The 24,741-nt window shown below is 43.5% G+C and overlaps 1 protein-coding gene across 1 annotated transcript in view; it reads right to left on the minus strand.

The window, feature by feature from the left end:
• Pgant2 (polypeptide N-acetylgalactosaminyltransferase 2) overlaps positions 1-24,741 on the minus strand; it is a 157,837-nt gene that overhangs the window by 39,454 nt on the left and 93,642 nt on the right. The window contains exons 2-3 of the mRNA XM_043414916.1: positions 759-931; positions 484-603 (exon numbers count right to left, since the gene is read on the minus strand). Coding sequence (XP_043270851.1) covers positions 484-603; positions 759-931 — 293 coding nt within the window. The remainder of the gene's footprint in view (positions 1-483; positions 604-758; positions 932-24,741) is intronic.

Below are 24,741 nucleotides of genomic sequence, written 5' to 3' on the forward strand. Positions count from 1 at the left end.
TTATTTTCTTAAGAAAATCTTGAACTTTACACAGGGTTTGAAGTTTGAGTTTTCTTGATTCATTTTTTTCGTGTTTTCCCTTTGCGCTCTCTAGCGCGATTTTTTACACGAAAAAACTACAGATTTCAGCCAGGGACGAATGAAATTTCGGGTTCAGTCAGTGATGGATCCTCGTCCAATTAATGGCTTGTTATTTCATTCGCCAAACAAATAAGTTTAAAAAATGTATTTACAATTTCGAATTAATAACTCTGACATTAATTTGGAGTGACAATATCTTTAATTAGGAAGTAAAAATCGAGCGAATTTAGACACCCTTGAAATACGATTCTCCGGGCATGATCTACCTCAAGAACGCAAAATTTTGAAGAATGTGAAGAAACTCGAATCATTAGCACGGAATATTCCGAAGTGAAATTTCTCCTAGCAATTCTGTCACTTTCTATCGCTATTTAAAGTTCATGCTGAATTGATTCAACTCACATTGCGCTTCTCGTGTCTGGAATGTCACGATTGCTCGGCAATCCGTCCGAGGCTTCCTGATTGAATTTGTTTCTCGCGTACGGATCCTCTCCGGCTCTCAATCCTCCCCTCGATACATAACTGAAAAGTAAGAAAAAAAAAAAAAAAAAAAAAAAAATTAGAAAATATAAAAACGATATTTCCGGAGCCTACGCTCTGCGCGTGGAAAAGTGAATGAAATCAAACTCATCGTCAAAGAACCTTTCAATCAATATTTGCTTTGTTCAAAAACTCACCCTTGCTCGTCGAAATAATTCCACGTGACTCGTGGATCAGACGTTGGCAACGGCATCGGCTCCGACGACATGACGATCGCCGTTCCATCCGCATTGTCTGCATAGCCACCGGAACTCCCGGCCGAGAGACCCATCGAAGCTGGCTCCTTGAGACGCAGGGCTCGATTTTCATTCTGCAAAAAATACGAATCTACTGTTCAATCATTTTTCGTAAGGGTTTTCGGGGTTTTTTTTCAGAAGCACCTTCTCCGGGAATGCAAAGTTCTAAACGACTTTTCGGAGCCTCGATTTCATTCACTGCATCTGCAACTAATTTCATCCGCAATCGATAATCCTACGAACGTCGTTTCTCAACCCATTTCGTAATCTTATCGAAGTTTTTAGTTTCTCTGATTTTTTTAAAATTCTGGTTCATTAATTTGCTGATTTTTTAAACTCGTTTAAAGGTTCAATGAAATTCTTGCATTTTTCCTATAAAAATCAATGCTAAATGAGGTTAAAAAGTCAACATTTTCTTGAACTTTTATTTTCGACAAACGTATCGAAAGCTTTTGGTTGATCTGCACTGCTCCAAGGAACAATGAATGTCGATATCAACATTGAGAATATATCGACTGACTCGGCTGCTGAAATAGCAATCTCTTAGATATTAGACAGGAAGATACACATTTTCAAGTGGATGTTGGAAAGGGTGGGCAATAGAAACGGAAGTATCGATCGATACCGCATCAATAGGCAGGCAGAATCAACGTGTAGCTCGCGGGCATACTTTCACCGAAGAATATCGAACAGTAGAAAGAACGTTGGAAGGAATAATAAAATCTATTGTCGAGTCAAAGTCTGTTATGTTGAGATTTTTTCAGGAAAAAGGTCAGCAGAGAAGAAATCTATTGTCAACAGTGAAAAAAGTTTACTTCTATTTCCGGCGACCATATACCAAGAGCATGGGAAAATTTGAAAAATGCACAATGGAAGGCGATCGACGGTTCTCGGGACGAGTAAACATTTTCTCAGGATCAGTTTTCGCCACGATTTCATGACGGAACAGAAATTTCGTTGAATTCGCCCTTTTCTGATACTTGCTCCTTTATACTCGACGCCGTTTTTCGATACTTAGGAAATTGGTCGAATAAATGAGCAAAGAAATAAGTTGATGCGAAGTTTCTTGTCGTTGTAAAGCCCAACATATTTGAGGAACGCAAAAAACAAGCAATCGAAATAATTGCCAAAAAAAATGATTCGCTTTCGCATTTTTCCCAGTTCGTTTTCCTAGTTTTATGAGCAATCTTTTATTTCTGCTTCAAGCTTTCCATACGAGTGGAGTTTGAAAAAATTCGAATGGTGGGGCAAGCGTGCGAGGGCGGTAAAATTTCAGCGGATTAACGCGTACAGCTGTGAAATATTAAATCGCCTCTGCGTTCTCCGGGCGGTACCGGGAGGGGTGTGGAAACGTTAGCGCGGAGGCGGTTAGACCGGAAGTTGGAATTGTGGATGGCTGGTGCATCAGTAGTGTGACAGTAGGGCTGAGGCCCGTCCGACAGCCTCGAGCTTGATCCGGAGAGCTCGAGCTCGTGAAGCTGCAAGCTGTTGCTTCCGGTTTCGCTTCTCTTTCGCTCTCTCCCTCTTTTCCTTTGTCTCTCGCACTCTCCCTCGGTCTGTGCCACCCATAAATATACATTCATCCGACGCTCGTGAAAGCAAAGGCGTAAGTATCATTGAATCGAGGCTTTAATTTGCACTTTACGTCTTTTCCCTTATTCGATATTCCCCAAGTTTTTCGTCTATCAGCTCGATTGAAAAATATTTCGAGAGCTATTCAATTAAACTAGAACGAAAGCTCTTCGGGCGTAAACGAAAATCAAGAATTTCGTTGTAAAATCCGTCGCCGATAATGCAACATCATTTTCGTGGGGAATTTTGTAACGACACTCAAAAGTGAACTCTCCTGAACGATTTCTAAACGTGAAAAATCCTTACCAATCCGATAACGAGTCCTTAACTCGAATTCGAAATTGCTGAACACTTATGCGGGGTCAAATCGACAAGGAATGTCAAATATTTAGGTTGACGTCTGTATGCAGGCGGACCCATAAGTATTCCTATACACTTATACCCCCCTCCGAGGCGTACGTATATATTTGTGTAGTTCAGGACGAAGCGATGTGCATCCTGGCGGATAAAACTTTTCAAACGATGCGAACTTTGTCAGTGGAGAGTGCTCTTCCCACTGCCCCTCTCCATATCCTCTCCTGCTTTCTCGACCGCCCGGCCATCTATCCAGTCCCGACTGCTTCCGGCCATTCGGAAATAATTATAAACTAACAGTGCAACGAGAGAGGTGAAAGAGGGAGAGGAAAGAGAGGAAAAGAGTTGAATAAAGGATGGACCGACTAAATGAATGAAAAGCGAGGAGAAGCGCGAGCTTCTCGCTTCTGCGCTCCACAAACTATGTACATATTCGTGTCGAAACGTTTCATTTTTTTATCCCCGAAAGTTGCCAAGTCACGAGACTGGAAACGAGAAGCGAGTTTGATGAAGGTTCAAAGACAGAGGCAACTCGGGCGTTATTTAATCCGGAAAAGCACAAGGGAAAAACGTCCTTAAGAACGTGTAAACGTAACTTCGTGTTATGTCCTCATGAATAATTACGAATCTTTTGGTTAATAAGTGAGAATTTATTTATTTCATGACGAAATTACCGTCGAGAGTCCCTTTTGAAGAAAATTTCCATGATTTTTGCTCGCTAATTAATCGTTCGACGTGTAACATCGACTGTCTGATGGACTCGTCATTTGGAGTCGCACTCATCGTGCAAACGTTCAACAAATTGTATCTTGTACAAACCGATTGATTTGTATCGACGCTGCACGGCGAAGCCCATCAGTCGTGGGTTCCAAATGGAAACCAGTCATTTGTCGATTCAGCCACGTTGTAATTGTCCCCCCTTAATATGCGCGCATATTCTCAAGTGTAAAAGCACTTAACGCACAATATTGTTTGTCACATTTGGAGGGAACATCAATCGTGGTCGTCGGCGATTGTCTCGACCCAATGATTCTCGATGTGCATCATCACGATGAAAAAAAGTGGATAGACCGCAAGCGTCGAAGCAATTAGAACGAAGTGTGTTGCGGATGGAGCACCGACCGAGGATGATTCAATAGACAGGATGACTCTTGCTTGCCTCTTAATTGATTGGGACGCGTAGACATAAACGCGCGAGGTGATAAACGGGAAAGACAGAATAATGAAGGATCTCGCGAGAGACGCACAATTATCGAATAAATGTGATAAATAGTGATCAGCACGTTTGAATTCAGAGAGAAAAAATTCGCTTCGGTTCTTCTCCGCAGTTGGCCTCGATTCGATTGCAAATATAATCCGCGAGTTCGCAATCCTTCTTTTCCAAATGAATTGGTAGTCGAGTAAAGCTCTCGAGATTCGACAAACAAATTAATCTCCATAATCACAGTTCGTCCTCTTCGATAGGCTCGATCAAGTAATTGAGCACTGATTGATTGATCGGCTGGAATTTCAGTTACCGAGTAATCGGAAGCCTTGCTAAATCTTAAGGTAGGCTCAGAGTGCGACGTTGCACACTTGTGTGCACACGACGCGGTGCCATAGCTCGTCGACATGCTCCGTGGGCCTGTCAACTGTACCGTTTACTCCTGGGCTCATGAGGCTCCCGACGACTCGCAATGCGCGATCTCCAGCCAGCTTTGGAATCCGAGGAATTTCTCGTATCACGAGGGGGCGGGGACGGTAGAGCCGGGCTCGAGAATTCAATCGATGCCTCACCCTAATACGCCGGTTTATGCTCATTATTACGAGATCCGAGCGAAAGTAATCCGTACGCAAGGGCAGCGTCAAATTAATCCGATCGGAAGGCCGCGCACGAGCAAAAAACTTGTTTGTTGCTCAACATTCGCGATTACTTATGAAAATCAATAGTTCGATAACCGGAATTGACAATTCAGCAACATATTTTATCGCAATCGTAGCACCAACTTCGCTGTAATCGTCCCACTGGCCAATTAATATCCAACGTGTTCAGAACACCTTTGTCCGCATAATGAGCAACGATTTCAATTATTAATGACCGACACAACGAATGCTCTCTTGGCTCGTAGATGCGCCCACACGTGTACAGGCAATCCTATCGTATCTGCCGTTTTGCATCACGAGCTTTGTTTACGTGTTAACGATTATCTTTCATTAGCTCCGGTGCCAGATTAAACGACGTTCAATGTTTTCTCCACTTTGCTTCTCTCTCTCTATTGCTTTTCGTTGATCCTCATTATACCGTCGCCACGTGGAATACCCATATCATAATTGGCTAGTTTCGAAGATCTTTGAGTACGAACTGCAGAAATTGGGGGAGGAAGATACGAACTGGAAGGAAGACTGGAACGAGGAGAAACGAACAATCTTTGGAATATTTTTTCAATGAAATATTTTGTACTGGATCGAAATATTGTGCAGAGTTTTTTAAGGTATTCTTAAGGTGTTTAAGGAAAGCTTCTGCTTCTGCCATTTTTTCAACTTCTGTCGCGTTAATGCGTCTTTTTTAAGGTAGATCGTGCCCGTGGGATCGTATTTTATGGGTGACTAAATTGGCTCGCGATTTTTACCTCCTGATTAAAGATATTGTCACTCTAAATTAATGTCGAACGACTTCAGTGCAAGAATCGATGCTCGTCTTCGCCCACTTTCTCGGTGAGCTCACTTTTCACGTTCTTTATCATGACTCGAAGAAAAAATCGAGGGGTAACGATTAGAATATTGTATCGAAGGTGGCACTAATGAGCTAACAACGAACGAGGATCGTGTGAATGGTTCTTCATCGGTATCTCGGCTACACGAGAATCGTGCTTGGAGATTCTGGACATCGATAGTATTTTAGTTTGCTTTTGACCTTTAGGCACACTGAGATGGAAGAGAACTTGAAACAGTCAAGTTTCCGGAGTTAACTGTGTCAAGGTCATTGGTCGAGTGGAAAAGCCTCGTGTCGTGGTAGAGAAAAAATCAGAGAAAGGCTCCGATTTCAATTCGACTGTGATTCTCAGTTTTAGCTTTGCTTCGAAAAATTTTCGAAAGGTTTATGCAGCGGTTTGAAGTCGATGATGATACGAGAAAATTATTATTCAAATCACGTTCACAGCACGTCTGTGCTGTGCCCTCTCGCGGCTCATAATTCACTGAATTATTTTCCAATGCTCGTGAAGAATGCCTCGCGTTAAGGAGTTTTTGAGTTGAGCGACAGTATTTTCGTTTCCCCATCGAACGATCCTGCGTAACCTCATTGGATTTTTACGATCCCACCCCTGCCTCTAACTCAATTTCAACCCCCGCACGTTCAGCTTGTCGTGCTCATGGAGCCGGCTATATTTCCACCGAGTTTTTAATCGAGTTAACACCACGAGAAAGTGAGAAAAAGTCCCCTCTACTCAGCGATTAGATCGATACGCGAGGTCCTCGGTCCACGGCTGAACGGTCATCAATCCAATTACTGGCGGCGCTCGAAGGTGCTTCACCTGGGAAATCACCGAAGCCACGGACCGACTGTGCAGTCGTTGCTCCCGCGGCATCTACTTCAGTAACAAAATATGTTGCTTCAACCGAAATTATTGAATCGATGCTTCGAGTTGGCCAACGAGGCTGAGTCTTGCCGTCCAATTCGTTTGCAATTCACGAAAGTGTTTACAATTCGATTCTCGAGTTTCCATTATTTTCCATTCTCTCTTCAACTCGTTTACACATTTTTCCTAAACGTTAAAATTCTTTTTTCATTATTTTCCGAGCTCTTGGCTTCCAGACACGTCCCGCCGAGCACGTGTCAGCGAGCTTTGGCCGCCGCACAGAATTACGTCCGAATGGCATTCCATTTTTTCTTGTGTTCGACGTTCTTCACTGAGCGTCTTACTCCGAGTGAGAACCCTTATGCCTGGATATTTCGAGAGATAAAAATGATGGAAAGTACAAGTGAAAATACGAAAACGAATGTGGCTCCAGTTTTTTTCGGTATCCGGTAATCCTGACCAGCGAAACTCTCGCCGTTTCCCTTGGCCTTCGAGCAAACACGATGCAGCAATGGACCAGTACTAGGAAGCAGTGGGAACCACTTTCCGGATGTCTCCCAACAGGACAGGAACACCGAAACGAGGAAGAGAGTGACAGCTCTCTTCCTCGATCGGGAGTGGGCGAAAAAGAATAATTATTTAGCAAGCTGCAAGCTCTGCTCAATTGGAACGTCCGTTTCCCAAAAAATGTGATGATCCCTGGCGCCTCGACAGAGAAAAATTGCGATTGACATAGAGAATTCCAATTACGTTTTTCCACTAGAAAATGGCAGGAGAGAGGCGAGGAGAACGAGATGCGCGAGGGTGGAGAATTGTGAAGGGGCGAGAAAAAAATCTGCGGGCTTCAAGAGTGAATCCGAAACATCCCCAGATCTTTCTCAACGTTACGGGAGGAAAGGGGAGGCAGACAAAAATTCGCATCCCCTTATAAACACCGTATTCCGTGCTTGCCCTGTGCTGGGGCATGCATAACTGGATGAGAAACTTGACAGGCACGCCAGCCGTAATTCAGGGGCGGCTTTTCACTTGGCACTCACCGAGCAAAGCCGTTTTTCTGCCTCCCTCATAATTTTAACGAAACTTCTTCGCACTGGGCGAGTGTGAGCGTGTGAAAATGTGCACGGGAAGTTTAGAGAAAAGCAGAAATGTCGAGTAATTTCGCGGAGTTTATGTCAACTTTTGAAGTTTATATTTCGAAGCGCGATCTTTAGCGACATGGAGGTCCATGATCGGCCGGCATGGAAGTGTCCCTTTCCGATCAATAATTTCCACGCGCTTCGAAAAGTAGCGAGAAACTTTTTATTCGATATGCGAGTTCTCTCTCGCGGAGCGCTCGTTTCCTCGATGAGAAAAAAGATGGCGAGAGACCGAGCAGCTTTTTCTTCTCGCTCTCTTCATTCCCTTCGCGAAAAGGGTCGTAAAGGGCTCGCGCGAGCCATCGTGCTCGAATCTCATTCGTAGCGCTCTCCGTGCCTCTGCCCCTCTCGCTTTTGACGCCCTGCTCACTACGACACGAGGAAAATTGTGAGCCTCTGAAGCTCGTGGTCGGGCGGTGCGATCTGTGTGGCCGGAATGCCGCCCTAAAGACCCCCGAACCTTTGAAATCCCGTTTCCCGCGTGAGTTATCGTCAAATTTGCATAGTAAAACCACACCTGAAGTTTCCACGCGTCTGTGTGTGTGTGTGTGTGTACGTAACGGCGCCACAGATTTCTCCGACGGATGAGAAAAGACTGTGCAAGAATGGCAACGCGGGGCCGTAGGTTCTTCCATTAATAGCTGTCTCTCCGGTGAAAAACGATTAAAAATCGTGCCAATATGGAGTCCGGATGCTGGCCGAGCCGAAAGTTGTGCACGCATTATTTTTCAAGATTTCGTCCTTCCTCACCACACGAGAAAAATCATTTCCTCGGGTTTCATGTTCGACTGTGATCGAGTATTCTTTCATGATATTTTTCGAACAGCGCGAATTAACCTCGTCGATGTGTCAACACTTGCTCCACATTTGTACGAACGAGCCGGTGCTGCTTCTATATCCGCAAGAGCTTCGAGATCGAATATGCAAGACGTCAATTAGAGTTACCTGGAGGTTTCTCGGTCGCCTCAAGATATCGTAATCGACCTAGTTCCCGCACGAGGAGATGGCACCCTCGAGAAATCACTGCCATACCTGCTTCGTGCACGATTCCACGTGAAACGAATATGATGAATCCCCGGTATGCCAGAGATGAAAAAATTAAAAAAAAGCGATCGGTTTTCTCACCGAGCTTCTCTCGTGACTTAACGTTCGACCTGATTACGGAGCAGTCGATAGTCAGTTGAACGATTATTGCCAAGGAAGTTCATCCCTGTCAAATCTTTGTCGAAATCATCCGTTGCTTCTTTGTCATCTCGGAAAGAAGGAAATGAAAATTCTTATTTATACCGCTACTGTGCGTATACGGTGACACATTTTCGCTGTTTGCCAAACCGGAAGCTCAACTTATGATGCAACGTCTCCTCACCGTTGGAACTTGCAACTGAGAACCTCCCAGTGCGGATCATATTTACTTCAATGATTTACACGTCATCTTGGAACAGATCCAGCACTAATTATCTCAAGCTCCGATACAGCTAACTTCTCACAAATTGAAGCCGTTTCGTTGCTTAGATTAAGTTTCCGCAGAGGTGACTCCCAAACCGAATATTCTCAGAATTTTCAAATTCTTTACTCTGAAAGTTTCGTCACAGTTTTGACATTTCGATCTTACGCACTCTTCACAGGTTTTATAGTTTGCTGAAATTCTACTTGGCTGTCTAACTGTTCACGGTTTTGGGGCTGCCCATTCAGAGGGCCAATTTGTCCAGAAACTTTCTTGAAAAATTGCATTTTTCTCTTTACAAAAAATGTGTTTTTTATTGATAAATCACTCAATGCATGTACGAAAATTTCAGAAGCGAAACTCGAAGAGTTTCGAGCTCGTTACATCTTAGAAATGATGAAATTTCTTCGTCAACCCTTAATTCTAAAAATAGTTTCCAGAAATTATGGGGCGGTTTATTATAGAACAGAATACAATGTGATGCGCATCGGTTCGAGGTTCGTTCGTCTTCCTAGTCTTTTACCTTGATTATTACAAAGGACGATCGTTGTCAGGAAACATAAGATCTTCATTTTACTAATAAGACAAATACACACTCATGCAAGAGTGGGAAACGGTAACAATATTAAAAAATTTCAATCATACATTTATGCGTTGATATAAAAAAACTGCAGTCCAATCAATGAAACCTCCGAACAGCATCAAACGCTATTGAATCAAGGAATTTTTTTTCCCAGTCCGTTATATACTCCGAATGGTTTGTTCCTAATACAAATTATCGTCTCGAATTGTATAAAAAACATGAATTTCGAAATACTGAATATAATTATTGTCCCACAAAATAGCCTCCGCACGAGCAGCATTCGACGATCCTTTTGCACAAAAGTAATGAGCAAGTGCAGTCTGTGCGCTTCTGATTCAGTGAATGGGTTTCTATACTTATCAGGTCTCGAGGTTATGGAAAACCACTTGTTTCATTCCAATCTGAATGAGTCTTTGTGAGCGTATATTGACTTACTGTACGGAGTCGCGTACTTCATACCTTGGGCACAATGCGCGACTGATCGACTATGTCAAAGCTTCGACGATAGCGCAGTGCTGACGTATATACGTGCACGAATCTTTTGCCGAGTCGTCGAGGAACAATGAGGTGGAAGATAAATATCGCAAAAGTTTCTTCCAGTGGTAGCGAACGCTGGGTATAATCTCTCATCAATTTCCTTAATTAACCAACGACAATGGCACTTTTTCTGTGCTGTGGTATGAAAAAAATTACTTTTTCCAGCTGATGGAAAGCTCCGAACAAAAGTAGTTACGGTTGCAACGCGAATCATCGTTACATTCGAGTCTTCGTGGAATGATTCATTAAAATGAGAATGTATCGAGAGAAAAGTTCATCTCCAATTCCGCAATGTCGATTGTATCCTTTCACAAAAGAGCGATTTAATAACATTGCGTAAGCGCGACTATAGAGCATTGAAGCGGCTCATGATTCCAGGGGAAGAGATTAGTTCCGATTTGAAGAAAAGAGAGACGATGCTCGCTGATACTTGGTTGGGTGATTTGAGACAATCTTTAAATTATCTCGGCAAGAATGGGAATAAAGAAAGTAGGGAAAAGGGGGGAGCGAAAAAAAGTAGGGAAAGTGGCCAGGATCGAGTGAGAAAATGGTTCTCACGCCTCTGGTCTTCGATCAGGTGCAAGATGTCTCCCGTAACTCCGGTCGGTCGATTACCGTAGAATCTCGTAATTAATCAATGGAAAAAAGAGCTCGGCGACGACGCGATCCATTGAAACGACACTCGGTCTTTCTATCTGTCCGTCCGCGTCTACACCTTTTTTTCTCTCGCTTCGTCGCTCGATCTTCCTTTTTCTCTCTTTGCGAGGGTCTGTCTCTCGCGGCAGGGGCGACATATACAAGGAAGTTCCTATATTCCTGCAGTAGCTGATGGTGAAGAGCAACACCATTCGTGCTCCTGAACCGAGAGAGAGAGAGAATCTTGCAGAGACCGGAGAGGGTGAAAAGTAGATCGACCGCGGGCACTCTGCCAATTCTTGCCGATCGTCGCTTATCGCATTTTCTCGGAGCGTCGTTTTCGTCGGTACATAAAAAAAAAAGATAAGAGAAAGAACGAGAGAGAGAGAGAGAGAGAGAGAAAGCACGAAAAGACAAAAACCTTTAGGGACCGAGGCTCATCGAGATAAAATAAGAGTATGAACTTGCGATCCCATCGATTCTCGTGGAATCGGGGGCTATCGAAAGACTCTCTTTCGAATAAGCTTGCGGGAATATTATATATCGCTATGGTTTATTCGGAGGCGATTCCATCGGAAAATTTCGTCCGAGAGTTTCGAGTTTGAACTCTGCAGCATCTGGCATGATCTTCATTCTCCCTACGTTTCTCTCTCTCTCTCTCTCTCTCTCTTTCTATTTCTCTGAGGCACTTCAATAGACAGGAGCGAACGTCGGCTCAGCAGCAAGGACTCCTGAAACTATTGTTCACGTATCTATTGGACTGGTTGGCCGATATTCTCGAACGGTTGCCCCAAGGGCTGTCCCTGGCATGCTCCAACCGACTCATCCCCATCGTCAGACCAAGTGGTCTGCGACCGGACTGCTGCTGTATCTGATAATCGGTGGTCTTAATGCCACGTCGTTGTAGTTAATCCAACGGCAATATTCGCCAGCACAGCATACCCGGTTTGAGATCCAGATATCGTAATCGTGTGTTTCCAGTTTATAAATCAGTCGACGCCGACGCCGGAAGAATGGGTGGGCAAGTGTAATCGGTTTGATAAAATTATCAGGAGATGGCTCATCACATCTGGCCAAGAAGAACTTTTACTTTCGACGATCATGGAGAAAAAATGCCAATTAAACTGCTGGCTTTTGTCGAAGTTGTAATCTGCACGGGAGACTTTTACCTCGGAAACGATCAACGACGTTGCTAAAAAACAATGCTGTACGGAACAGAGATGATACGCGTTGGAAAACTCGGTAGTTTGAGAAACCAGGGAACAGTTACAGATGAGAATACGTCTGAGTGGGATCGAAAATGAACAATCCGCTCGACTTCAATCTACCGAAATAATGACGTTCATTGTATTCTCGACTATCTCAGAATTACCAGGTAATTGCGTGCTCTCTTTCTCTCTCCGACTCCCTTCCTCTCTCGCCTTCTCGTTTGCCATTCGGATTGAGAATTGTTGCAAATGGGTCATTGCGACAGCCGCGTGAGCGTGAACAGGAACATGGTGAAATGTGCTTAATTGCGGTAAGATTTGTGCGAAAAATGTGGGAATCCGGATTGTGAAAAGTTCGATCGATGTCATCCGAGTATTTCTAGACTTTTACCTCGGCTACAGAGTCCTCGCTTTTCTTTACAAGTGGAGTGGGGTCGACGGCGATGTTCGCGTCATTTGCCTCGGCCACGCGCAGCCACGGGGGACCTCGAAGGAACGTAAAAATTAGTTGAAGGAGGGGAAGTGATGCGATGGAATCGTAAAAACCTGGCGGAGATAGACGCACGTGCAATAAAAAACGAGAGACCGATGGCGCGGAGTGGAGAGTGCACAAATATCATTTGGAAGAAAACTCAAAACTTTTTCACATCCGCTCAACCGCTTTTTACAACTCCTTGGAAACCCCAAACGCCAGCAATGCAAGTTTTTTCTTGTGACGGTAATCCCTGAGCGTGCGCGAAGCTTTTTCCAAGTTCAAAAGCAAGGCTGTGTGACACGAAACGACATCGGCCTTCTGAAGACATCCGTACGCGTTTGGGGACGCAGCATTTCCGCGAAGAACATATGCGTTCAGCACGCCCAAGCACATTCGACAACGATCTCACTCGGCATCAACGACACAAGCTATAAGGCGAAAAATCGGTAGGGGAAAAGAGACTTCTAGCGATAAAAGGCTTTCCGAATGCCGAGCTATTATTGAATGCAGCCATAATCGAGTGCAGCGATATTCCATTCTCATTCGGCCATTTGGAAGTGATCGATTTCCCGAAGTCACCGTTGCAAGTCGCGACTCCAAGCCGCTCTGGAAAGTTGACCGAAATAAAGGCTTTCAGGATTGTTGGAGCTTTTAACGAAAAGCGGATATATGAAAGACGCTCCGACTTTCCCCATTAAGTGTAATCCTCGATGAATACATGAATCCTGGTGGAACGTCGAGAGTCAGGTCGATGCACTGGGTTAAGATAATTCACCGAAATTGTCCCACGGCTCGGTCTCTCCGCTGGCTCGTTAATTCGAAGCTCAAGACAGTCCGACATTCGGATTTTACGGGTTCGCTCGCAAACAGAGAACCAAAGACGGAGCAGACTTTGCTCTGGAATCGAGTTACAGGGCGCCTCAACATCCAAAAGCAAACGGGGGACAAGTGATCGCGCGCGGAGAGCGAGCCGCGCGCGAGGGAATGGAAGGTGAAGATAATACTTGCATATAACACGAACTGCAGAGGTTCACAGAAGCTTCGCATTGTCGGGAAACGTGTTATAGCATCACGAGAGTTAAGTAAGTGGCTGTGCTGCTCTACGAGTGAAGCCCACGAGTTAAGAGCGCGCTCTCGGGGATGCTCTTCATGTTAGGGGAGTTTGCTCTTCCTGTATACACGTATATAACCCCCTCGGGCTGCTATATGTGGCTTCCTTCGGAAAGGAAGACTCGCAGAATCTCCGGGAGCAGAGGAGCATCCGAGAGAACCCGGAATCTCTCACTCCCCGTCGGGCGGCATCTCGCTCGGTTGAACTAACGAGGGACGTACGTCTTCGGTTTTGATAGATGGAGATTGGATGGAACGTCTTTCCGGTTTCACGGGCTTCGTTCCTACGCTACATACCGTTGCGCCCACACACACATCTTTTACACCAGAGCCCGAAGTTAGCTTGGACGAGAGACAATACTCGAGACGAGGTCAAATCGGAAGGCTGCGCAATTGGGTGAAGAACAGCTACCGAAACTTCTCGTTCGACGTATGTAGTCAAAGCTGGAACTTTGTTTCATTGTCATTTTTATATGAGGGATGAAACTCCTTTGCCAGGATGAAACTTTATTGCTTAGTCCACACTCCGATATATGGTTCGAACGAAAACCTCGTTATGGAAGTCATGTCAACGGCGGGATGACCTCTCTGTGCGACAGGAATCAGCTAGACAACTGAGGACGGAGCGGTCTCGCGACAGGGGATCACCAAACTCATGAATGAGCTTCCCAATCTTTACATTCTCTTCTCTACTTTATTATAACCAAAAGTTAATGGTTTGTCAAGAACCATTTTTAATTATCGAATCAAAGTTACGGCGTAAAACCGCTCAAATTTATTTTCATCGCTTGCTGTCATTGGACAATGTCCCATACACGGGAGGTACGATATCGAAACGTTACAGCGGTTTCTTCATCGGACTCTATCAAGTATTGATGCCCGGGTGTGTGCGGAGAATGGGGGACGAGCTGAACCTGTCAATTAGGGATGTCGGGTCGTTACAAAAAGATCGATTCGTTGAATCGAATCGAATTGAGGTACAACAAATGTTGATGATAAATTGAGTACTCAGAGATCGATTCACCGATAATTAATTCTGTGAATTTCAATGAGAAATAATAATTAATGACAATGATTTTAAAAAGAAGGAGAGAAATTGAAAAAACGAGTCAATTTCCTCTACAGAGGTAGGGAAGTAAAAAGCACCATGTCAATGTAACTTTTTCTTCTTCTTCCCCATTTGACTTGCCTTATTTGGCCTCAATTCACTTCACGACTCACTGGTTGACGCGACGCGAGAATACGAAATTTACGAAAAGACGGTGTGGGTGTGGATTGTATTTGATGAAAAATTTTTTCAAATCATCAATTTATAGAGAGCAGTATTTAAAAAATTGAACTTATTATTGAAAGTTTGAAGCACAATATTTTTTGTGCTTCTGCTCCGCAAAGAAATACTGGCACTGTGAATTGCCATGTTTGATAATAAGCTTCTGAATCGATAATAATTTGAGTTCGTAGACTAGTCACGCTCTCAAAATGCACGTTGATACATAAAATTGATGGGATTTTATGTTAACGCGTGTAAATGAGTTTGAGATTCCAAGAAGAATTATTCATTTTTATAAAAGCTTGTTAAAATATCGTGCATCATGTTCTATTTTTGTTGCTGGTCTTCAGTCCTGAACTGTGAGAGTGTAAATATAAATTGGGCTAGGTTTTGGCGTTGCCAAACGATGCATTTTTGCTACGGGATCGCACTCGCATCGCACGGGCGAGAGCGACGGAACCAGATTTTTCCAGCTTAACGAGCCAGCAGACTCTCGTTGAATATCGTTCATTTTTTTCGCGCCAGCGAAAAAGCCCAGCAACTTTTATTCGAGAGCTTTTTTCCGTAGCAAGGTGGGTTAGAATCGCGTCGTTTGAGGCTGCGGAGTCGAGAGACCGGTAAAACTAGCCGGACTTTACAAAGGGAAATAGCGAGGGATATCGCAGGCATTCGTGAACTGGAGCAAAGCAACAATGGGAGGCCGAGACTTCTATTCAATCTCGTGTGTAAGCTACAAAAGTACGGTTTATATTTTATACATGAAAAAAAGTGACGCATTTGGGCGATGCCAAGCGTCGAATACTCGTGGCCGCCGCCGTGCTGTCCGAACACTCGTGTAGCTGGTAAAATTGCTTTTTTTCGATTTACAATCTCATATGCGAGGGCGCTTCAAAGTGGCATAAAGCCTGCATAAATTTTGCTGGATTTTCTGGGCGTAAGAGTTCGCCCATTTGCGTTTTAGCTCCGACCAGAGGACTCGGACTATTCACCGGCAGGCAGTTATTTTTTTTCCCCGGTATCGCCTCATTCTATTTGTCCATGAGGACGAAAGTGAATATGAATTTCGCTGCTTTCGCCTTTCGACAAATTCCCTCTGCTGTAACTGTCTCCGCGGGAGAAAGAGAAAAGAACCCCCTGAAATGCCGATAGTTTGGGCTCGCTCACGAACGGTAATTGGCTCCGTTAAAGGACTGTTTTTTCAATTAGAACCGTAACGGGATCACTGCACTAAAAAAGGAACAGAAAGGAAATAGAAGCTCTGACGATCTTGCTTCTCGGTGTAGAGACCTTTATCAAGGGATGCGATGGCGGCTCGACACCGAGTGTTAAAAGACAAAACGAGAGTGTTAAAGAAAAGCCAACGCGAGCCCTGCCGCACTCTCGTATACGCGAACATGCCGATTTATGACGTCACAGCATTTTTCAAAACGTTCTCACAGTTCAAATGTTGCTCAAAATTAAATCACTTTTTTTGATATTTTTTGTATTCGCGTAATCGTTAATTCGCGACGAAATCCAATAGAGACGGATTTTAGTTTGATTTTTGGACACGTGGCGCCGCGTATAGCATCGCTCGATGACACTTGATCGCAAAAATCATTCTGCGGGAACGCTTGAGGCGACGAAAGTCGTCTTTAGCCGGTACCGTTGGAGGTGTAACACGATTCTCTGCAGAAACCGAAATTCATTCACTTGGCTATGCTAGAATGATCTCATTTTTTTTTCTTATCGTGTCATCGTAGCGATAATTAATGAGGAAGGAAATTTTTTATTGACTGAACATATAACAAAGGCCAATCGAAACTTAGTTCGCGGTCTTTTATAACTCGGCCTGTTTTTTTTTCTTTTCAAAAGTATTTTCATAGTGTACCGATAACACAAAAATAAATTCACCATTCAATCGTTAACGCGATAATACAATACCATTCGTTTTTAATCAGCGCAACGTTAAGCGCCCAGTGAACAGCGTCACACTCTTAATAACGCCACTGCCCTGGGTGCCACCGATTGTGCAATCGCCATTACTTATCAATCAGTACATAAGATGCGAAAAAATATTAATCGATTTATGTTACGGCATAACAATAGATCGTTAAAATCAAACGACGTGTCAGGAAACAAACAAGTGAAAACTGATGAAACGGCTTCAATAATGGGCCCACACGAGGCAGCTATAAAAACATTATTGAATCAATTTTTGATGATGGAAATTTTAAAAAATTTCAATACAAAAATTTCAAACTTTATTATCGAAAGTTGCGATAAACGAAGTTGGCTATAATATGAAACCAATTACTGAAATGCTACCAATGAAAATACGGAGTTGGAAACGGCCACGATGAGAATCAGTTGCTTCTAAAAAAAAAGGGTATTTCCTTCGTGAATTTGAACCGAAGAGCAAATGGTCTTGACCATACTCTTGTGTGTACGTACGTTTGTCCACACACTCGGGTATCTAACTATCCGCTATTTGTATTCCTGAGAAATGCGACGACAAGCATCGGTTGCATTGAAGCCACCACAAACAGGAGAAGGACAAGGGAAGAGGCAGGGCGCGGGGCAGCTCTTCCTCGAGGGTCCTAATTTCGAGTCCGAAATCCCAACATCGTCTTCTCTATCCGCGCAAGTATGTATACATGCATACACGTGTGGTGACCATTATTGGCCTAATGGAGAACGTTTGTTCGGGTCCGAGAGTGGCGTCCGATCGTCCTCTCCGTGGGACCACGTTATGGCTGTTATCGTGACATCACTTGGGATCTCCCGAGACTCGAGAATCAACACGGAGCGCGCATTGAGGCGTTTCACCAAGCCTCTTGGAGCTTAAACACAACCGCAGGGTTTCGTCTCGTCTCTGTCGTTGACTACGCGCCGCATCAGATTCGTTGTTTCTGGGAGTTGAACTTGAATATTTTTTCGGATAAGTGAGCACACGGAGCGGAGGATAATGAAGGGAGATTTCGATACAACGACGACTTCGTACAAATATTTGTCTCAAATTCGTGGTCGCACATGAGTTTTGCTGTTTTTTCTTTGCAAGCTCCTCCCAATGAGCACCCGAAATTTGCAGCATGATTCTCCGCTTGCTTCTCCCTTTCTGAATAAGTTTTCGTCAGGAATGTTCGAATTTACAGCCTCGCAGACAACGGCACATCGTTGTTCGCCTTCCATCGATAAAATGTTGATTAAAATGTCTGACAACCCGGTTTTGAACGATACTCGGGAGACGCTTCGATCAAAATATACGCTGACTCGATACCGGGGCCACGAGGAAATCATGTCGCTTCAATTCACATTAATTTGAAAATAATTAAGGATGCCAATTTCCCGGCTCACTAATTAGTTAAATTTTGCAATTACCTCGAGAGGAAGGATTCAACGGGAAGCTGTCTTGAGTGTGAAAGATGTAACGAAGAAGGAAGCGTGTACCTTGCAGACGTATATTTATATCTGAAAGTGTATAACTATTTCAGGAAAGCTCCGTCGCTTAAGGAATAACAAGGGTCAGAGCTCAGTGCTGTACACCCTCGCAAAGTTTCATATCTGCAAGACCAGATATCCTAGCTTCGTTGAAACTGTATGAAAAGCTCTGCGGGGATGAGAAGAGAGATGAGAGAGATCCGGAGAAAGAACGAGGATCCGAAATGGGGCTGGATTTCCCAGGACGAGATGCTACTCTAGTTTGGAACGTTCGGAACTTTCCATCTGATTTCTCCTCTCGAATAGTACTTGGATCTCAAAGTGTATACACATCCGCGCGGCTATAGACAAATTTTCATTTCGAGCGTTGGAGCAGACAACCCTAACGCGTTATCCTTGTAATATCGGACATATCCGCGGTCTTACACCTGCAACCAAAGAGGAATAGTAATAAACCCCCCCCTTCTCGAGTCTCAAGGGAGATGAAAATATGGAGATGGGCCAGTGGAAATGGTGGACATTATTCAAAGGATGCGGAACGACTAATCACCCAAATCGGTAGATTAATCTGAACAAATATCTTGCGTTGATTCTTGCATTTATATTCTTTCATCCTTTCTGTGACATTTTTTTCAGTGGCAACGAATCTTGACATTTCGTGAGTTCAGAGGCCCTGCGAAAATGGAGATTCATCGTTCTGCTTATTGCCACAGAAATATGTTTAAAACATTAAGAATCTTTGTGCAATATTTACAGCATCAACAAAATATGTCGAATCTAGTTGCACAGAGAACTCGAATTATATCCGAACGAGGCCATCGCACAGTACGTCAATTGAAAGTAACATCGACATCGTGCTTCGATCTCTGAATACTGAAAGTTACGCTGACCTTTGTTCCATTCGCTTCGTTACATATTACGTTGGACAAAATGGCAAATCATTACAGGCCAGAAAAGTCGCGACGATAATTGATTGAATTTGAGAAATAAATAGCAAGAGTTTATGGAGTGCCTCGAGCCTGCGGCAATGAGGACTCTTGAGATGAGTACAATTCTTCACGTTTGCCTGCTTTAGTGCATACAGACGATTCGAGCTACACTCTCGACTGAAAATATGCGACTGAGAGATAAAATATGCGATGTACCGTTTTTCATCGTGTACGAGACCCACTGGCCTGCTTCGATCAATTCGCCGAGACATAATTGCGCGGCTGGAAAGTACATAGAAAAATTTCTAACGGAATAATTAACACACGAGGCCGTGATCTTGCATTAATTAAATGAGAGACATTCTGCGAAAATTATTAACATTCTCGGTCACAACACGATGCATCAACAGGGAATGAGGAATAAAAAAAAATAATTAATCACTTTTTTAATGGGTTCCATACGGCTGAAAAACCCGATGGACGCTCATCAATATTTGCACGGCACAACGAAGACGAATTTTTAAGGGGCTCGCAACCTCCATATTTGCATTCTTGGCTATTCGTTATTGAAAAATCGATTTTATCATATTTTTCAGTGGCGTTGAAAGCAAATCGAAAAGTCTTACGGCTCTGGTGCTTCGGAAAAGTAATTCTGCAAAAAAGCCCTTCGATAATCGTCGCGAGGAGCCGATTCTCGGTTCATCAGGCTAATTTAATCCTGTCGAGATTCTTCTGAAGTTTCGCCGGGGACATGAACTCGCGTTTACCAATTCAGAAGATATTTCGTTCAATATAAATTTGAGTAGAAAGCGAATTACAAAACCAATTTCACGTCTCAAGTGTTCTGAAAATAGTCTCAATGAAAAACGAAAAAGAAAGAAAGAGAGCAAAGTGATTGCCAAGTCAGAGGGAAGAGCGCTAGTTTAGCAGATATAACACACGTGACTCCGCCGCCCTCTCTTCCTCTCTCGCTCTCTCTTTGCATTAAATCCTAGCTTTCAGGGTGAGCGCGATATTATTAAATATCCAAGCAAAAAGACAAAGACATTGCAGCGTCGCTCGAGTATGTAGCGATATTGTTCAAAATGTACAAGCCATTCGGGCCAAAATGAAACGAGCTTATTGCGAGTAAACCTTTTCGGAGTCATAAATTCATGGGGGATTTTTATCATCATGCACCACAAAACGAAATGGAATAAGAGGTTGTAAAATAGCAAGAGGATACGCGAAGCCCCCATCGGAGTTTCGGCCCGTACGAGGCCATAACTTTTTTGGTAGAGGAAGTAAAAATCAGGGCATCGAATAATGTATCAATCATTGAGGCGAGTCGTCAGTATTTTTCGAGACAATTTTCTCCGATGGTCCATTCAACTTTCTACCAATTTCAAGTTAAATTGCCCATGCAGTCATGTGTGCAGGAGCAGTGTCGAAAAGTTGACATAAAAAGGGCGGAAGGGAAGAGAGTCTCGAAAGCGAGGCCCTCAGGACAAAAACCAAAGAAAAAAATGTGCGTACAACGTGTAACTAAGTTAATATATCGTTTGGTGTAAGAGGGGACTGTGGAATTCAGCTTCTCCCGTATCTTAGTTCCCCCTGGTAGCAGATGAAGAAAAATAGCGTCTCGTTGTACCTGGCAATGAATATATCTGTGTATAAACATATACATTATGCACGCCCATATAGATATATTGCTTGGAAAAAGAGAAGGAAATTCAGAACGAAGGAGAGGGAAAAATCGAGGATATACATCGTGTCCTCGTGCATTGTTGAGTCGCCGTTCTCGACGGAGGATAAAAGGGTGGCTCTTTTCTGCTGCGCCATGAATATCGCTAGCTTATTCTATCCCCCGACGTCTTATTTACCTTGAGTGAATTTATCCACGATGCTTCTAATATCATGCCAGAGGAAAAGATGGCAGAGAGAGAGAGAGAGTGAGGAGGGGGAGGGGAAGAGGAAGAAAAAAGAGGTTGAGAAAGATAAGGCAGGGACGGGGTTAGAAAAAGCGAAGGAGGCAGTGCTGGGGCGTTTTTTTTCAGCAACATCCACGAAGCATCTCTCCGCGAAATCTACAAAAGGGCAAAAGGCCAATTCCAACATAAATTCACCTGATACCAGCTGTTCGTTACGTCTTTTTGTATATGCATGATTGTCAATCACTGTGTACACGTCTCCAGAGATCCGAAGTAGAAGCATTGATGAAAATACGAAAAATTTCATTCCGGATTTTCCTGATATTCCGCGGGCGAGGCGAGAAGTGGAAAGAGGCAGCTCCTCGTGAGGATCGAGGCGCAATTGACTTCGCTCATTACTCCTATTTTCCATTGCTTCTTCGATCTCCTTGATTAATTCTCGAGCCTAATTGACGTCCGCTAATTGTGTTTGATCACTTTTCTACCGCGTAGTGGTGGTGGTGCTGCTGCTCCTGCTGCACGCGCCAACACCGATCACTCAACTGCGATATAACTTCGCCGTAACGATTTCAGCACAAGCTACCGACGTACCCATGTATACATGGCCTCCCACTATGTACTCACCGTGCATAAATATACACGTGTATGTACTCTCGATATACGAAGATGTGGAAAGGATATAATCAAGAGCTCTTTGGATTCATCGAAGGTTAGTTAATTAGCACGTCCACCACTATCGCTAATTAACATAGTGCTTTTTCTTTCACAATCCACTTTAGCCTTTCTCGTATACTTATCAGACTTTGTAGATATTATTTATTAAGAGTCACCGAGCTCACGTGACCAACTGAAAATCGACGGTGGCGCCTCCATCGATTTTCGTACATTTTGTACAATAAATTTTGTAATGAGGCGCGAACCCGGCTCTGGTCTCTTCGGCTGTGGCAAACGTGTGTGCAATTTGTGATAAAATAATCTTTGTGACCGCCGTAAAAGGTTCATGGCGTGCGCAAACTGCTTCGGATTTTTATTTATTCGTCGCACCGGTGAGAAAAATCTGCTGTCCGAAAACGGAGCACAGTCGGAATCGGCTAATCAAATCACACTTTTTGATTTTTTGTATTCGCGTAATCGTTATATTCGCGACGAAATCCGGTAGAAGCGTCGTCGATTTTCTCACAATCTTTCGTATTTTCATCGATATATGTTCGAGCAGCTTAAACTACTTTTCGTACGTGAAACTACACCTTTCACTTCACATTGAACATATTTAAAAATATTTTTACTCTTTTTTCAAATCAATTTTATCGCGTGCCCTTTTTACGAGACTTTCCATAGCGCTCTTGATTGAACTTTCTTAGATCGGGTCTCTCCAATATTTTGTCTCCGAGAATGAGGAATTTTCGCTTTCATCAGAGGGGCTTAATAACTAAAAGGGCTGATGGGCTTTAGTGAGCGATCGAATCGCGCCCGATGATTGTGTCGTATTTTTACGATTACTTGAGCTCGCGCAGTTCGGAGACAATGGCGTTGGGAAGAAAGGATGAAAGGAGGTACAATCGATTTCGAAATGCTGGATGAAGTAACCGGGAAAACTGCGACACACGAGGCGAGGTAGAAGAGATTTTTCAATCTGCCGTGTTTTTTTCCTCAGTGTTAGCGCGCAAATGTATTCTCGGGTGAGTACGCGCACCTTGTCACCTCGCCGAGTCTTTTTCAATCTGATATATTGTTTCCGGCATTGGGCGCGCTAGCAGGATGGAGAGTCGAGTGCGGAAGGAGTACAAGTGCGAGTAATCGAGTCCCGGGAGCGTACGCAGGGTGCGGGTAAAAGTAGTAAGATGAAAATGAAGGGAAAGGAAAACGGAGCGGCGGCACGGAGCAGGCGATAAAGGAGGGAGTAAAAAAGGAGAAAAGGGTTGAGCATTTGTCTGTGTTTGCCTCAAACAGCGGAGGAAACGTGAGCTCGGGAATATAAAAGCTCGGGAGTAACCTACAAAGGATACCGTTTCTAATTTCCTCCTGAAGATAAATTCGGTGCCTCGGTTCACGCTTCCAGTACAGTTCGAAACGAGAAAGGAGAGGAAAAAGCTGCGAGGGGGACGGAAAACGAACGGGGGAAAAAAGAAAAATACGGAAATGCAGGAGGCTGCAACAGCCGATGCGATTCATGTGTCGCACGCCTCGGCATTTCCTTAATACACGAAAACGAAACTCTCACGTGACGTATTGTGAGCACTCCACAGTCAGTGTAACCGGAGCTTGTACTCTCGCCAACCCTCTTTCCCTTGTGAACGAACCCTCCCCACATGCACATCCAATTTTCGATCTAAAATATACTCGCAAAAAACGTGATGCACCACCACCTTTGAAACGAAGCGAAGTTAGCACCTTCGCTCGAAAGTCAGTTATCGAGCTACCGAATGAATCATACCGACGGCCGCCTACCATTCGTGTTGAACGACAATGTACGAGCGTTACGAACCCGAGAAAAACGTAATTGAAACTCTGCTAAGGAGTTTGCAGAGCGCTGGAAAAAGAGTTCACTAACCCGGAGAATTTGCACTCTCCAGCCCACTTTCCCGTGACTTTTCGCCTTAAAACCAGTCGAGACATCAAATAAATCGACGTTTTTTAAGGCTCCGATTATTCGGCGTGCGACGGTTATGGCGCGTTCGGTCTTCGCGCACATCGATTCATACCGTTTTTAAAGTACTTCGGCCCTTCGATAAAGCACGGTGAAGATCCACTTTATTTTCTCCGTAAATGATAGTTTAAGGTCCCCTGATTATGACGAGCACAGTTCCGCGGGCGGCCTCTTATGGGGCGAAATTTTGAATTATTTTATTTACTATTTTTTTGAGTTTTTCATACGATATCCTATGGAAGAATTCGCAATAATATTAATTGTGACAAAATTGTACGATGTTCGAGCTTCGGGAAAGTTTCTATCTCGAAGAATCACGCACATTCCGTTTCTTCAAAAAAACATATTACCTTACGGGAGTTTTGAGAATGAAAATATGAAAAAACTTTAGTTTTTGACGTGTCGAAAGCGGATGTCAGTCATTACGTTGGACCGCTGTTAAGGTAACTCCTGTACTGCATGCTAGTCAAATGAGTGCTAAATTTTCAAAACGCTTTTAGACCAGGTTAAACGTACCGATTAAACTTATTGTTAGTAGATACGTATTCAAGCATATTTCATTAACGCGAAAAAATATTTAAAATGATAGTTTTGCAAAACTATCAACTGATAGATGCAAATTTCCACGATGACACATTTTCACGGGTATTTTTCAAAGAACCATCTGTATTTTTTAACAGATTTCATTGCACCAAGTCTCATTTTGTTCCTCAACCGATCCTCTACGAATTCGCCACGTAGATTTTTCTTTAAACTCGTTCCTTCAGAAATTATGAATGAAAAAGTTTTTTCACTTAATGAACAATTAGCTGCAACGGTGAAACGATCAAGTTGAAAAAACAACTACACGGTGGATTCATAGAGGACCGGTTGACGAACAAAATGAGACTTGTTGCAACAAAATCGATGAAAAAGCGCAGATAATTCTTTGAATAATACCAGTGAAAATGTGTCAGCGTGGGAATTTGCATTTATCAGTTGATGCTTTTGCAAAACTTGCGTTTTTAATATTTTTACATCTTAATAAGATATGCTGTAATACAAATCCACTTACAATACATTTAATCGGTACGTTAAACTTGGTCTAAAAGCGTTT

Source organism: Venturia canescens, chromosome 3 (assembly GCF_019457755.1).
Source record: "Venturia canescens isolate UGA chromosome 3, ASM1945775v1, whole genome shotgun sequence".
Lineage (NCBI taxonomy): Eukaryota > Metazoa > Arthropoda > Insecta > Hymenoptera > Ichneumonidae > Venturia > Venturia canescens.